The sequence below is a fragment of the Panthera pardus genome, unplaced genomic scaffold, assembly GCF_024362965.1.
Source record: "Panthera pardus isolate Hobbes unplaced genomic scaffold, ASM2436296v1 HiC_scaffold_6, whole genome shotgun sequence".
Taxonomy (NCBI): domain Eukaryota; kingdom Metazoa; phylum Chordata; class Mammalia; order Carnivora; family Felidae; genus Panthera; species Panthera pardus.
In genome coordinates this window covers 76,713,709-76,728,393 of record NW_026526991.1, presented here as the reverse complement: position 1 = coordinate 76,728,393, position 14,685 = coordinate 76,713,709, and the positions used below count along the sequence as shown (strand labels likewise).

General features: G+C 36.3%; 1 protein-coding gene across 11 annotated transcripts in view; it reads left to right on the top strand.

Moving 5' to 3' along the window:
* Positions 1 to 14,685, top strand: part of FGD4 (FYVE, RhoGEF and PH domain containing 4) — a 245,328-nt gene that overhangs the window by 212,330 nt on the left and 18,313 nt on the right. For 9 of the 11 annotated variants that reach the window (XM_019452414.2, XM_019452405.2, XM_019452410.2 and 6 more), the window contains one exon: positions 1,061 to 6,689. In XM_019452414.2, the coding sequence (XP_019307959.2) occupies positions 1,061 to 1,318 (258 nt within the window). In that variant the 3' untranslated portion in view covers positions 1,319 to 6,689. Of the gene's footprint in view, positions 1 to 1,060; positions 6,690 to 14,685 lie in introns of those variants that run through there. The other 2 variants (XM_019452406.2, XM_019452407.2) reach the window with 1 other exon arrangement.

The window sequence follows — 14,685 nt, the reverse complement described above, 5'->3', positions numbered from 1 at the left end:
GCATTGTCTTTCATTACAATTGAAAAATAGTAACTAAAATTCAAGTTTATTTAAACTGATTTTTAAAGTTTTTAGGCTGCTTTTTAAAATATAGCCCATAATTTCTTCCCCTTGTGCCTCATTTGTCTCCTCCCTTCTTCTCATTCCTCTCCAGTGGTTTGAGAAAGGGTGAGTTGGATTAGGAGGGGGCATGAGAGAAGGGGTGAAGCAGAGGGAGAAGCAAGGAGGAGAAGGAGCCTTTATAATGCCAGGAAATGATTATAAGTTGGGTTTTTTTTTTTCCTGAATGGATGGATACCTGAAAAAGAAAAGAATATGAGAGGAAGGGGAATTTAAATCAACCTTGGATTAACATTATCCAGTAGTAAGTTTTTGAGAACCATGTGTGCATAGATGTGAACTAAATCTATGGGAACAACAGACATGCAGGCTGAGCTTCTCACCAGAGCAGCCCCAGACACTGTGGCTTGTGTTGTGCTTGAAAAACACCTGCATTCACCTGGAAATATATAAAATCTTCAACGCATCTGTTGTATTTTACCCTATGTCTGCATTAAGAGCTAGGAAAACCTTATTTTAGAAATAGACTACAAATACCAAGGTATATATTGTCTTCTTTTTCGTTGTTTTTCCCATAACTGTTTTTGTGCATAAATACATTGATGGCTGAATAAATGGATCACCAAATAAAGCTGCGTTTGGTAATGAAATCATCATTAACATTTGCGGCTTTTATGCGATACCTAATTTTTTTCCCTTTTTCATCTGAATGAAGAGTTGAATAGACTCCTTCACAGAGAGAGGGTGTAGGATCAGTGAATCGTAGCTGATTTAGGTATCAGCTCTCATTCATTAATTCATTCAGCCAGCATTATCAGTGGCCTCACGTGCAGGCAGTATGCTAAGTCCTGGATGCCCATCTCTGTCCACGGAGAGCTCACAGGGTGCATCTGTGTAGAACAGTGGTAGCAAAAGAGGTTTAGTGGGAGCCAGGTCACACAGGCCCATGCACAGCAAGCTAGTACATCTCACGCTCCTATGTACCATGTTTTTTCCTTAGGATGTCCGAGCCCAGGCCACCATTCCACTCCTGGGTTACGTTGTGGACGATATGCCAAGGAGTGCAGACCTGCCGCACAGTTTCAAACTGACCCAGTCCAAGTCTGTGCACAGCTTTGCCGCAGACAGTGAGGAACTGAAACAGAAGTGGCTGAAAATCATCTTTTTAGCTGTCACAGGTGAGACACCAGATGGTCCCAACAAGCATCCAACCACCTTGGATGATCATCCTGAACCTAAGAAAAAATCAGAATGCTGAACTTCAGGACCATCCACAGTGTGGAGGTCCTAAGATTTACAGCTCAAGACATTCCCAGCCCTCCTCATTCATCTCTTAGCACTTTATGTTGAAAAATATAGGCTCTTAAATGCATCTTTTGGGGAAGTACTTTCCTATGTTTCTGTATTCATAGTGAAACTAATGTGCAGAGCCATTCTACCGGTAAAAGTTTGAAATAATGTGAAAATGGAACATTTTTTAATGAGCTATTCCTTGCATATGTACTTTTGTCTTGAAGAAAATGTTATCAGTGGATTCTATCACTATCAGGTTAGAATAGGCCACCTCCATTTAAGGTCCTGTAATGTCTTCTCCTTCACAGGTAGGACTTGTAACAGTTTGAAAGATATACCTCCATGTTGCCAAAATAGATCCGTGGTAAATAAATAAATAAATAAATAAATAAATAAATAAATAAATACAGGGACAGTTTAGGCTATTGTATTAACTTATTTAATTTAGTTTATAAAGCTCAAGCTGCATAAATGATGTATGTTCTTTTAAAACAACAAGGACAAATTGTTGGTGTTCAAACTTTCAACTTATTAAGAAAAGATAATACTTGTTTTTGTAGAAATACTCCTAAGAATAAAATATCTCAAGTATATAGCAATTATGTGTATATAGTATTAAATATGAATATAATTATATTATACATGCTTTTCTCTTCAGCTTTAGGTTCATATTTGTCTCTAATTTATTTTTTAAATGTAAAGCATGTTTTATCTTGCAATTGAACAGTGTTCTAAACTTTAAGAAATGTTTTTGGTGATTTATGTTTAACTGATTGACATCTTAAGGTATTGATATTTTTATAATAAGAAAAAGCAGTAATTTATTTGGCATGGGATATATTAGTTCCAACAGTATTTTTAAAGTACTATTTTTTCGTTCTGTGCCTATTTAAAACAGTGCCTCTCTTTGAAGGTGCTAATAATACCTATTGAAATATATGATGAGGGTGTAATTAATGCTTCAGTCTTGATTATTCTGAGATAAAGTGCACTTTGGTCACTGGGATGGTCAAAGTCACACAGGTTATTTTATCTTTCACAATCTCGCAATTTTTGCAGCAGTTAATATCAGCATGTGCACAAATTTTCACAGAAACCTAAACTGTACAAGATACCTGACTCTATACAGAACTGGGACATAGGGAAACTACATTGATTGTAATGTTTTTCTTTTCCACAAGACTGTTAAAGTATGGCCAAATGCGGACTATATAACTAACACTTCAGATAACTGTGTGGGCCTATTCCTTTTTCCGATGGGGAACAAAATTCACACGTGATCACCTGTGTTTGAGGTGCAGGGAGATAGATATTAGAGGAAGTTTATGCTCAACTCTTTTAACCACCTCAGTGAGGAAGAGGAGGGAGAAACACAATAATGAAAAGCAATATTTTAATGGCAAGTTTGGGGGAGATACAAGATGATTGAAGAGAGTCTGAGCACTTTTTCTCATCTTCTGGAGAATTTTTAATAGTCCAAACATGATTTCTTGTACAAAGGCCACTTTTCACCATACTGTGGTTGTGACTAAAATCTCACATTAGGTTGACTATTTAATTTAATCTTTTTCCCAAATTAGTATTTTTCCCCTCATGTAGCCTGTTATGCCCCAAACATTATCATGTTTAAATGCCTAAGTCAGCTAGAAATCCACAAGAATGACCCCACTATCTTAGCCTTTGAGGATGACACCTTAAATGTAGAATAGATTCACTCAGAATTTGAGACTGCCACACATTTATTCAGGCCTGCTGTTTTAAGAAATATTTAAAGTATCTTTTTTCCCCACTCCAAAAAAGAAGGTAAACTGATTATGACGGACACAGATTGCCTTCCTCTATAAAAAGGAAAGTCAGCCACGATCATTAACATTAAACCAAATATTTGGAGTCAGAAAGAGATAAAGGTAGCTTCTTAGGCCCTATCAAATAAGGGACAGACTCAAAGAAATGTTACATTACTTCTCTTTTCTAGCTGCCAACCTTGGGGTGGGTATGTATGTACACCATATGTGTTCAGGGCGGCTTTTGAGAAGGTTACACTATAGCTATAGATGATGTGTTGGTGTTCTTAATCTCAAGAAAAGAGAAGCAATAAAAATGCAGAATGATTATCAGTAAAACATGACTTTCGTAAATGTGGACAGAGCAATGGAAACATAAGGGCCAGTTAGAAGATTTATGGGCCAAGTTAGTTTTGAAAACTCTTTTGAACAGCAAGCAGACTACACTTTCCCTACCGTAAGTTCTTCTCCTGGGAAATTGAGCGATATGGACACACTCAAGTTTTGGCTGAATAAATATCAATGTCATTTAATTAGGTTATTGAGAGAGCACTCCTGTAAAAAGAATATCATCATGCTCTTAACATTATCTTTAATTTAAAAAAATCAGAAATATTCGTACTAGAAGAGAATTTCTGATTATTCAGTCACCGTCTTCATGTTTCACCCCGTGTTCTTTAGACAAGCACAAAGAGAAGCACTGAAGCAGCCTTACCTGTTTCTCTTAAAGAATCACTAATGCTTTTACTTGGAGAAAGCCAAGGGCATACTCTTAGGCATTTAGTAAACACTCAACTAAACTAAAAGACTTCAAAGTGTGATTGGTTTCAAGAACCATCTCCATCTTGGTTTTTGACACCCCTGAGCAGCCATGACAAATTGAACATAAAAAAACAATTAATTGCTTTCCTATTAAAACAACATCCCATATAGGCTTTATTCTTTATCTTCCCTAATTTGGTGCTTTCCAAGCCATCTTTAAAGTGCCCTTCCTCCAAACCTAAAAAGTACTTCTTCGATAAAAACTGCTACTCACCACAAACATTCCAGTTTTTTAAACTTAAATTTTGCTTTTATTGAAAGTCTCCCATTTGGTACATTAAGTACAAAATGTAGTGCAGACTTCTCTCCAGATTTTAAGTGGGACTCGGTAATGAAAAATGCCACCAGCCACTTTCCTAATAATGGCATCTACGATGCCATCATGTATGCAAGCAATAAAATTCTTCAGGGTATGTTTTTATACTGAAATTTTAATACGAATGCCTCTAGCCACAAGGAGATAGAGAATTAACTTCTAGAAATGATACTATAACTTCTCGGGAAGAGAAGGGGAGGGCATTATTCCTTGGATTCAAGTAACTGTCAAGGGCATCTTTACTTTTCCAAAGGGTATGGATAGTGAAAGAATTAAGCACATCTGCACTACGTCATCAAGCTCCTTTCATTTTCTGTGAAGTTTAACATAACATGCAGGTTGGCGTACTTACCTTCACCAGGTGACCTACCCCAATTAAAAACAAATACTCCAACCTAAAAAAGTACTAAACTTTTTACAAAAACCTTTTAAATATACCCTGTCCCATATATAGATACACATTTGGATTTTTTAAAAGAGTACTTGTAGTAGTCATGAGTATATAAAGAAAACGACAAGCTTCATAGTGCTGCAGGGTTGCTAAAGACTCATTGATGCCTTTAAAAACCGTATATCAAAAATTCTTCTGTGAGTTCACAGTTATGTTTTACTTTCTCTCGTCAACTTTGTGGAAACAGGGTGGTTGTTTTCCCTTCAAATTTTAGATCCCACTTCTGGTTATATTTAAAGCCTTAAGTTCTTATGCTGAGAATATTGTCTGTGATAACTCTAATTATTATCTTTCTGGACTAGATATGTCCAGAGGAAAGGGCACCAACAGGAGCAAATAAACTTCTAAGGAACAAAGGTCTTATTTTTTTTGCAGGTATCCTTGCTATAATGCAGAATAGAAGGTTAATTAAAATTTCTTACATCACATGATATTCGTGTTAGCGGGTCTAAGATTAAGCACATGGTATTAATAAGCTAAAATTAACTCAAAAGGCAAGAATGTCTTAATGTTTTCATTCTTCAATTTTGTATTCTTCAAGAATGTATTAATATAAAAACTGTGGCTAACCAGTTCTTATTCTATAGAACTGTATTGACACCTGTAGTGGATCGTGTTACTTCTTCATTCTCATCCAATTTTAGTAGAATCAAATTGCTTTTTATTTTCATATTACTACCTACTATAGATTCTTCAGATTTAGAAAATATGAGTCTGATATATAAAGACCACTAGATCTACTTTTAAAACCCTTTCTGTGAATTTATGCATATATGTATATATGTAAAAACACTGTTGATTTCCAATTCTGTTTTTCCATAGGAATGAAATTTTTATAGAAATTGTTCTCTTCACTTAAATATCTTAACATGAATTATTTACATGGGTTTTTAATACAATTCATTCTTCTGTATGCCCCGTAATCATGTTCTCATGAGCAGATAACTTTGCTTTCTTTACTGATACAGTAAAGAGGAATAAAAAATTAGGAACTGAAATAAGCAAGAGTGAACAGAGAGGTGGACAGAAAGAGACTGCTGATCTCCTGATCAGAGCAGTGTATGTTAAGACAAGAGAAAAATACTTTAAGTGCAGTAGGGATATGAACTATAAAGTAGAAGTCTTTGTAATAGCATACTGATGGGATCTGTTGCCCCCAGGTCTTTCTCTATTACTTACCTTTTTCTTTAGGCTTAAAAGACTTTCATCCTATTGGGCCATTTTCTGCACTGTTTTATGAGGTAAAAAATTCCTCTAAAGTCAATCATGGTTTTCTACTTTTTGGACTGAGCGTTTGGCAGAACTAGCACATGGCTTCTACAAGATAGTTTTTAACTCATTGGAGTCACTGAGGGTTACATGATGGTATCCTTCTTCCTAAAATTTGTGATGGTAGATTTAGTGAGAGAGTAAATCAAGAAATCTCATTGTAGCATATTTTAATAAGTAAATACCAAATACATAGAGTGATATATACACAGGTTTGGAAAGAAACACAGTAGTCTGTGGGGACCATTATGATAACAGAATTGTATTATATATTACATATTATGTGGATATTGGAATGTATCACTTTGGGGGAGGGGTCTCCATTCATTAGCAATCATATCTGTATATAAAACTTTTTTTTTTTTAACCAAACTAGCGTTTTATTTTGTGAGTGACAATTGACTGATATTTTTGAGTAAGTGTTATCTGGGTTTTTGAATTGTTGACTGGTCAGTTTGAAAAGGTATGTTATCAGAATTTTAGAGTTAACTCCAATGTGAAAAAAGCATACACAAAAAGTAATTCTTTTCTAGCTATATGAATGTAAAATATTTGCATATAGTGTATATATTGTGTAACATATGTATATTTGGTCACAAAGGCATAGAATTGGAAACATTGTAAAATTAAGCACTTTAATTCCTATTAAATATTAAGCATTTGTATCTTGTAAATAAATACGTCCTTAAATGAATTATAAAGACTTAAATGTTATTGCAGCCAGGATTGGAGATGTTCACATGATTTTGTTTGTCTCAGAGAAAAGTTACTCCAATAGAGTACCAATGCTGCTTCCTACCTCTCATTCCCTACCAAAACCTGTGTAAATCTCTCAAGAATAAGGCTGTGACAGAAGTCCGGGTTCCCCAGGTGTGGAAATAGGGACTTCTCCCTGTGATAACTCCAAGATTACATCGGCAGGAAGCACTACAACAGTGCTGCTCTCTTCTCTGAGAAACGACTGCTCTACTCCATAGTTAATGGTGTTCGCCTAAATTTTCCAGTCATATGTGGGGAAACAGACATGGAAATGGAAGTCAGAGAAACTGTCTGAGTTGTAGTCCTGCTATTACGTATTATATGACCTTATACAATTTACCTGAGTCCCAATAATAAAGTCTTATGGCCAGTCCAAGAAATATGAAAAAGGCACTTGCTGACTACAAAGCACTCTACAGGTAAATTGTATTTCATGGAATGCTTCACTGGGTTTCACCCAGTTACTGGCTTTTGATTTAAAACATAAAGCATATCTCAAAAAGGAATGTGTGAACAGTATGATTTCACAGGTAAAGTAATGAATTAATTTATTAATTGATACCCAAAAACAATTAGCATCAGGGGCGCCTGGATGGCTCAGTCGGTTGAGCATCCGACTTCAGCTCAGGTCATGATCTCGCCATCCGTGAGTTAGGGCCCCACATCAGGCTCTGTGCTGACAGCTCAAAGCCTGGAGCCTGTTTTGGATTCTGTGTCTCCCTCTCTCTCTGCCCCTCCCCCACTCACGCTCTGTCTCTCCGTCTCTGAAAAATGAATAAACCTTAAAAAAAAATTAATAAAAACAATTAGCATCAGCTGCAGAATTCCTTAAACTAAAGGTTGTCCTTGGCTCATTGATATGACTTGTTTGAGTTCACCTTATACCAGATTAGAAACATGGTGGAGAGAGCCAGTGTGGGTAACTCAAGGCTTCTCGAACGAATGTACATAGGAATCACTTGATAACGTGCAGATTCTGATTTAACACGTTTGTGATGACACAGTTCCAACAAGGTCTCGGGTGATGTTGATGTTCTGCAAACCATTCTTTGGAGTGGCGGTTTATACTCATACATTAACATAGCGGCTCATACTTAACTGGCTAGAAATACCTGACTTCCATTATTTGTGACTTTAGACACAAACGCTTTCTTGAAACGTTGTGGGACTTAGGTGATATTTTAGTAAATTGCCTAGCCCACATGAGGCATTCAGCACATAATATCTTATTTTTAATTGAACTATAGTTAAATAATTATTTCCAGGTGTACAATATACTGATTCAACAATTATATATATTACAAAACGTTTGCCATTAGTTACCATCTTATAATATTGACTATATTCTCTCTACTGTACTTCTCATCCCCATGACTTGCTTTTATAACTGGAAGTTTATATTTCTCAAACACCTTCACAAATTTCTCCCATCCTCCCACCCCTCTGGCATCCACCACATCTCTATGAGATTTTTTTGTTCGTTTGTTTTTTAGATTCCACATATAAGTGAAATCATATAGTGTTTATATTTCTTTGATTTACTTCACGTATTGCCCTCTAGGTCCATCCCTGTGGCAAGTGACAAGATTTATTCCTTTTTATGAAAGAACAGCAGAACATATTCTATTGTATTTATATATACCACATTTCTGTTGATAGATAACTTACGTTCCTTCCATATCTTGGCTATTGTAAATAATGCTGCAGTAAACTAAACATATATCTTTTTTAACCAGTGTTTTCTTTTTCTTTGGGTAAAGAGCTGAAAGAATTAATTGGGTGGTATGGTATTTTTATTTTTAATTTTTTGAGGAAGCTCCATTCTGTTTTCCAAAGTGGCTGCACCAATTTACATTCCCGCCGCACCAACAGTGCATGAGGGTCCCACTTTCTCCATCGTTGCCAAGAGTTGTTATTTCTTATCTTTTTGATAATAGCCATTCTGACTATAAGATGATACCTCATTGTGGTTTTGATGTGCGTTTTCCTGATGAATAGTGATGTTGAGCATCTTTTCATGTGTCTTTTGGCCATCTGTATGTCTTCCTTGGAGAAACATCTATTCATGTCTTATGCCCATTTTTGTAATTGGACTATTTGTGGCTTTTTGAGCACTTTTGTGGTTCCATACAAATTTGGGGATTATTTGTTCCAGTTCTGTAAAAAACACTGTTGGTATCTTGATAAGGATTGTATTAAATTTATAGATTGCTTTTGGTAGTAAGAAAATTTTAACAGTATCCTTCCAACCTGTGAACATGGTGTATCTTTCTGTTTATTTGTGTTGTCTTCAGTTTCTTTAATCACTATCTTATTGTTGCAGAATATAGGCCTTTCATCTCCTTGGTTAAATTTATTCCTACACATTTTATTCTTTTTGATGCCGTTGTAAATGGGGTTTTCTTTTTTAAATTTATTTATGTTAAATTTTATTTATTTTGAGAGAGAGCACAAGCAGGGGAGGGGCACAGAGAGAGGGGGAGAAAGGGAATACCAAGCAGGCTCTGCACTATCAGTGTGGAACCCAATGCAGGGCTCGAACCCATGAACCATGAGATCATGATCCAAGCCAAAACCAAGAGTGAGACACTCAACACACTGAGTCACTCAGGTGCCCCTTAACTTGATTTATTTTGAGAGAGGGAGAGCAAGAGCAAGCGGGAAGGAGCAGGGAGAGAGAGGGAGAAAGAAAAAGAATCTCAAGCAGGCTCCATGCTCAGCCAGCCTGTAGCCCAATGTAGGGCTCGGTCCCATGACCCTGGGATCATGACCTGAGCTGAAATCAAGAGTCAGACACTTGACTGACTAAGCCACCCAGATGCCCCAGTGTTGTTTTTTTTTTCTTAATTTCTCTTCCGTGAGTTTGTTATTAGTGGATAGAAACACAACAGATTTCTATATGTTGATTTTGTATTCTGCAACTTTACTGAATTCATTTATTTCAATAGTTTTTTGGTGGAGTCTTCATGGTTTTCTACACATAGTATCATGTCATCTGCAATATAGCAGTTTTACTTTTTTCTTACCAATTTGAATGTGTTTTTTTTCTTACCTGATTGCTGCAGCTAGGAGTTTCAGTACTATGTTGAATAAAAGTGGTGAAGGGCACCTTGGCGGCTCAGTTGGTTATGCATCTGACTCTTGATTTCAGCTCAGGTCATGATCTCATGGTTCATGAATTCAAGCCCCGTATCAGGCTCTGCACTAATGGTGCAGAGCCTGCTTGGGATTCTCCTTCACTCCCTCTATGCCCCTTCCCTGCTTATGTTCTCTGTCTCTCAAAATAAATAAATAAATTTCAAAAAAAACCCAAAAGAATAAAAGTGGTGAAAGTGGATATCCTTGTCTTGTTCCTGACCTTAGAGGAAAAACTTTCAGCTTTCACCATTTAGTATGCTAGCTATGGGTTTGTCATATATGGTCTTTATTATGTTGAGGTATATTCCTTCTATACTCACTATGTTTTTATCATGAATGGATGTAGAATTTTGTCAAATGCTTTTTCTGCATCTATTGAGATGATCGTATGATTTTTGTCCTTCAATTTGTTAATTGACTGATTTGTGTATTTTGAGCCATCCTTGCATCCCTGGAATAAATCCCACTTGATCATGAGGAATGATCCTTTTAATGTTTTAATTGTTCAATGCAGTTTGCTAATATTTTGTTGAGGGTATTGGCGTCTGCGTTCATTGGGGATATTGGTTTTGCAGTGTGTGTGTGTTTGTGTGTGTGTGTGTGTGTGTGTGTGTGTGTGTGTGTGTGTGGTGTGTTTCTTTGGTTTTGGTATCAAGATAATGTTGGCCTCATAGAATTTGGAAGCATTCCTTTCTCTTCAATTTGTTTAAATAGTTTAAGAAAGATGGGTATCAGGGCGCCTGGCTGGCTCACTCAGTAGAGCATGTGAATCTTGATCTCAGGGTTGTGAGTTCAAGCCCCATATTGGGCATAGAGATTACTTTAAAAAATTAAAATTAGAAAAGTGTTTTTTTAAAAAAAGGATGGATATTAACCCATTTTCAAATGTTTGATAGAATTCATCTGTGAAGCCATCTGGTCCTGGGCTTTTGCTTGTTGGGAGCTTTTTGATTACAAGTAATGGAATTGATTTTCTGTTTTTTCCTGATTCAGTCTCGGAAAAATGTATATTTCTAGGATTTTATTCATTCTTCTAGATTGTCCAGATTGTTGACATATAATTTTCATAGTGGTCTCTTATAATCCTTTGTATTTCTGTGATGTCCATTGTACTTTCTTCTCTTTCATTTCTGATTTAAGTCTTCTCTCTTTTTTTCTTGATGAATTGGCTAAAGGCTGATCAATTTTTTCTTTTCAAAGTACTAGCTCATTGTTTCTTTTTTTTTTTTTTAGTATATTTCATTTTGCTCCACTTTGATATTTATTTCCTTCCCCTATCTTAGGGCTTTGTTTTTTTATAGTTCCTTTAGGTATAAGGTTAGATTCTTTCAGATTTTTCTTTTTTCTTGAGGTAGTCCTGTATTCCCATAAAGTTTCCTCTTAAAACTCTTTTTGCTGCATCCCAGAGGCTCTGGAGCATTATATTTCCATTTCATTTGTCTCTGGGTGTTTTTTTATTTCTCTTTGGTTTCTGCATTGACCCATTGGTTGTTTAGTAGCATGCTATTTAGCCTCCACATGTTTCTGTTTTTTTCCAGTTTTTTTTTTCTTGTAATTGATTTCTAGTTGCATAACATTGTGGTCAGAAAAGATGCTTCATCTGATTTGAATCTTGAATTTATTGAGACTTGTACCCTAACATATGATCTGTCCTGGAAAATGTTCCATGTGCACTTGAATGTGTAAGGGTGCCTGGGTTGCTCAGTCGGTTAAGCATCCAGCTCTTGATTTTGGCTCATGCCATGACTTCACGGTTCATGGGTTCAAGCCATGCATCAGGCTCTGCACTGACAGCATGGACCCTACTTGGGATTCCCTTTCCCTTTCTGTCTGCCCCTTCCCACCCCCTTGCATGCACATGCGCATGTTCTCACTCTCAAATATAAATAAACTTAAAAAAGAATGTGTATTCTGCTGTTTGGGGATGGAATGTTCTGTATATATCTGTTAAGTCTACATGGTCTAATGTGTTCAAAGGCAACTGTTTCCTTATTGAATTTCTGGCTGAATGATCTATCCATTGAGGTAAATGCGGTGTTAAAGTTCCCTGACAGTATTATTGTCAATTTCTCCCTTTAGGTCTGTTAATAATTATATGTTTAGGTGCTCCTATGTTTGATGCATAGATATTTACAATTGTTATATACACTTGCCAAATTGATCCCTTTATCATTAGGTAAAACCCACCTTTTGTCTCTTGTTACAGAATTTGTTTAAAGTCTGTTTTGTCAAAAATTGAGTATTGCTACCTCAGGCTTTTTTCCCCTGTTGCATGGAGAATCTTTTTCCATCCCTTCACTTTCAGTTTGTGTGTGTCCTTAGGTCTGACGTGAGCCTCTTGTAGGCAGCGTATAGATGGGTCTTGGTTTTTTATCCATTAGCTCACCGTATGTCTTTTGTTTGGAGCATATAGTCCATTTACATTTAAAGTAATCATTGATAGATATGTACTTATTACCATTTTGTTCGTTGTTTTCTGGTTGTTTTTGCAGTTCTTTGTTTCTCTTGTTCTCCTCCTTTGTGGTTTGATGACTTCATTGTTATGCTTAGATTCCTTTCTGTTTGTTTTTTGGGTATCTATTACAGGTTTTGGTTCATGTTACAATCAGGTTCATATATAACATCCTATACATGTAGCAGTTTATATTACATTGATGGTTGCTTAAGTTCATACACATTCTAAATGTGCTACCTATCTATGCTGCATCCACATGTCATGTATCTGTCCTATATGACATCTTTTTTATTTTGAATATCACTTTACTATTTTTCATAGATACTGATTTTGCTTTTGTCTTTTAACATTCATATGACTTCAAAAATGATTGATCTGCTATCTTTATGTGTACTTTTTAGCAGTGAGATTTTTTCTTTTTGTAAATATTTTCTAGTTATGGCCTTTTCTACTTAAAGAAGTCCCTTTAACATTTCTTGTAAGGTTTAGTGGTGATGAATTTTTGTTTGGGAAGCCTTTCCTCCTTCTCTTGTGAATAATAACTTTGCTTGGTAGAATATTCTTGGTTGTAAGGGTTGTAAGTATAATATTAGTTTCAGGTGTACAAAATCGTGATTCAACACTTTCATACAAGTGCAGTCTTTAATCCCCATCACCTATTTAACCCATCCTCCTATCTACCTCTCCTCTAGTAACCATCAGTTTTGTTTTCTATAGTTAAGAATCTGTTGGGGAGACTAACTGGCTCAGTTGATAGAGTATGTGACTATTGATCTCAGGGTTGTAAGTTCAAGCCCCACTTGGACATGGAGTGTACGTTAAAAAAAAAAAAGTCCGTTTCTTGGTTTGTCTCTCTTTTTCTCCCCCTTTGCTCATTTTTAAATGCATTAGAGAGGGTGGGGGAGGGGGTTAAAGAGACAGCAGGGGAGAGAATCCCAAGCAGGCTCCTCCCTGTCAGTATACAGCCTGACTCGGGACTTGATCTCACAAACCATGAGATCATGACCTGAGCCAAAATCAACAGTCAGATGCTTGACTGATTAAGCTACCCAGGCACCACTTACTTTTTTGTTTCTTAAATTCCACGAGTGAAATCATATGCTATTTGTCATTCTCTGACTTATTTTACTTAGCATATTACTTTTTAGCTCCATCCATGTTATTGCAAATGGTAAGATTTCATTCTTTTTATGGTGGAGTAATATTTCTTTGTGCATATACACCACATCTTCTTTATCCACTTATCAGTCAATGGACACTTGGACTGTTTCCATAATTTGGCTATTGTAGATAATGCTGCCAAAAACATCGGGATATACATATCTCTTTGAATTCATATTTTTGTATTTGTTTCCTAAATACCTAGTAGGGCAATTACTGGATCATAGGGTAGTTCTATTTTTAACTTTTTGAGGAACCTCCATACTGTTTTCCACAGGGGCTGCACCAGTTTGCATTCCCATCAACAGCACAAGAGGGTTCCCCTTTCCACACATCCTCACCAACACCTGTTGTTTCTTGTGTTGTTGATTTTAGCCATTCTGACAGGTGTGAACTGATCTCTCATTGTAGTTTTGATTTGTATTTCCCTGATGATGAGTGATGTTGAGCACCTTTTCATGTGTCTTAGCCATTTGGATGTTGTCTTTGGAAAAATGTCTATTCATGTCTTCTGCCCATTTTTTAACTGGATTATTCAATTTTTGGGTGTTGAGTTTTATAAGTTCTTTTTCTTTCTTTTTTTTTTTTTATGTTTATTTTTGAGAGAAAGAGACAGAACTCAAACAAGGGAGGGGAAGAAAAAGAGAAGGGGAGACACAGAACTGAAGCAGGCTCCAGGCTCTGAGCTGACAGCACAAAGCCCAGTGCAGGACTCAAACTCACAGACTATCACCACCTGAGCTGAAGTCAAATGTTTAACTGACTGAGCCACCCAGGCACTCCTATATGTTCTTTATATATTTTGGATACTAACACTTCGTCAGATATGTCATTCCTCCATTCCATAGATTGCCTTTTAGTTTTGTTTACTGTTTCCTTCATTGTGCAAAAGGTTTTTATCTTGATGAAGTCCCAATAGTTCATATTTGCTTTTGTTTCCCTCACCTCTGGAGACATGTCTAGTAAGAAGTTGCTACAGCCAAGGTCACAGAGATTGCTGCCTATGTTCTCTAAGATTCTGATAGTTTCTTGTCTCACATTCAGGTCTTTCTTCCATTTTGAATTTATTTTTGTGTATGGTGTAAGATAGTGGTCCAGTCATTCTTTTGCATGTTGCTATGCAGTTTTCCCAACATCATCTGTTGAAGAGATTGTCTTTTTCCCATTGTATGTTCTT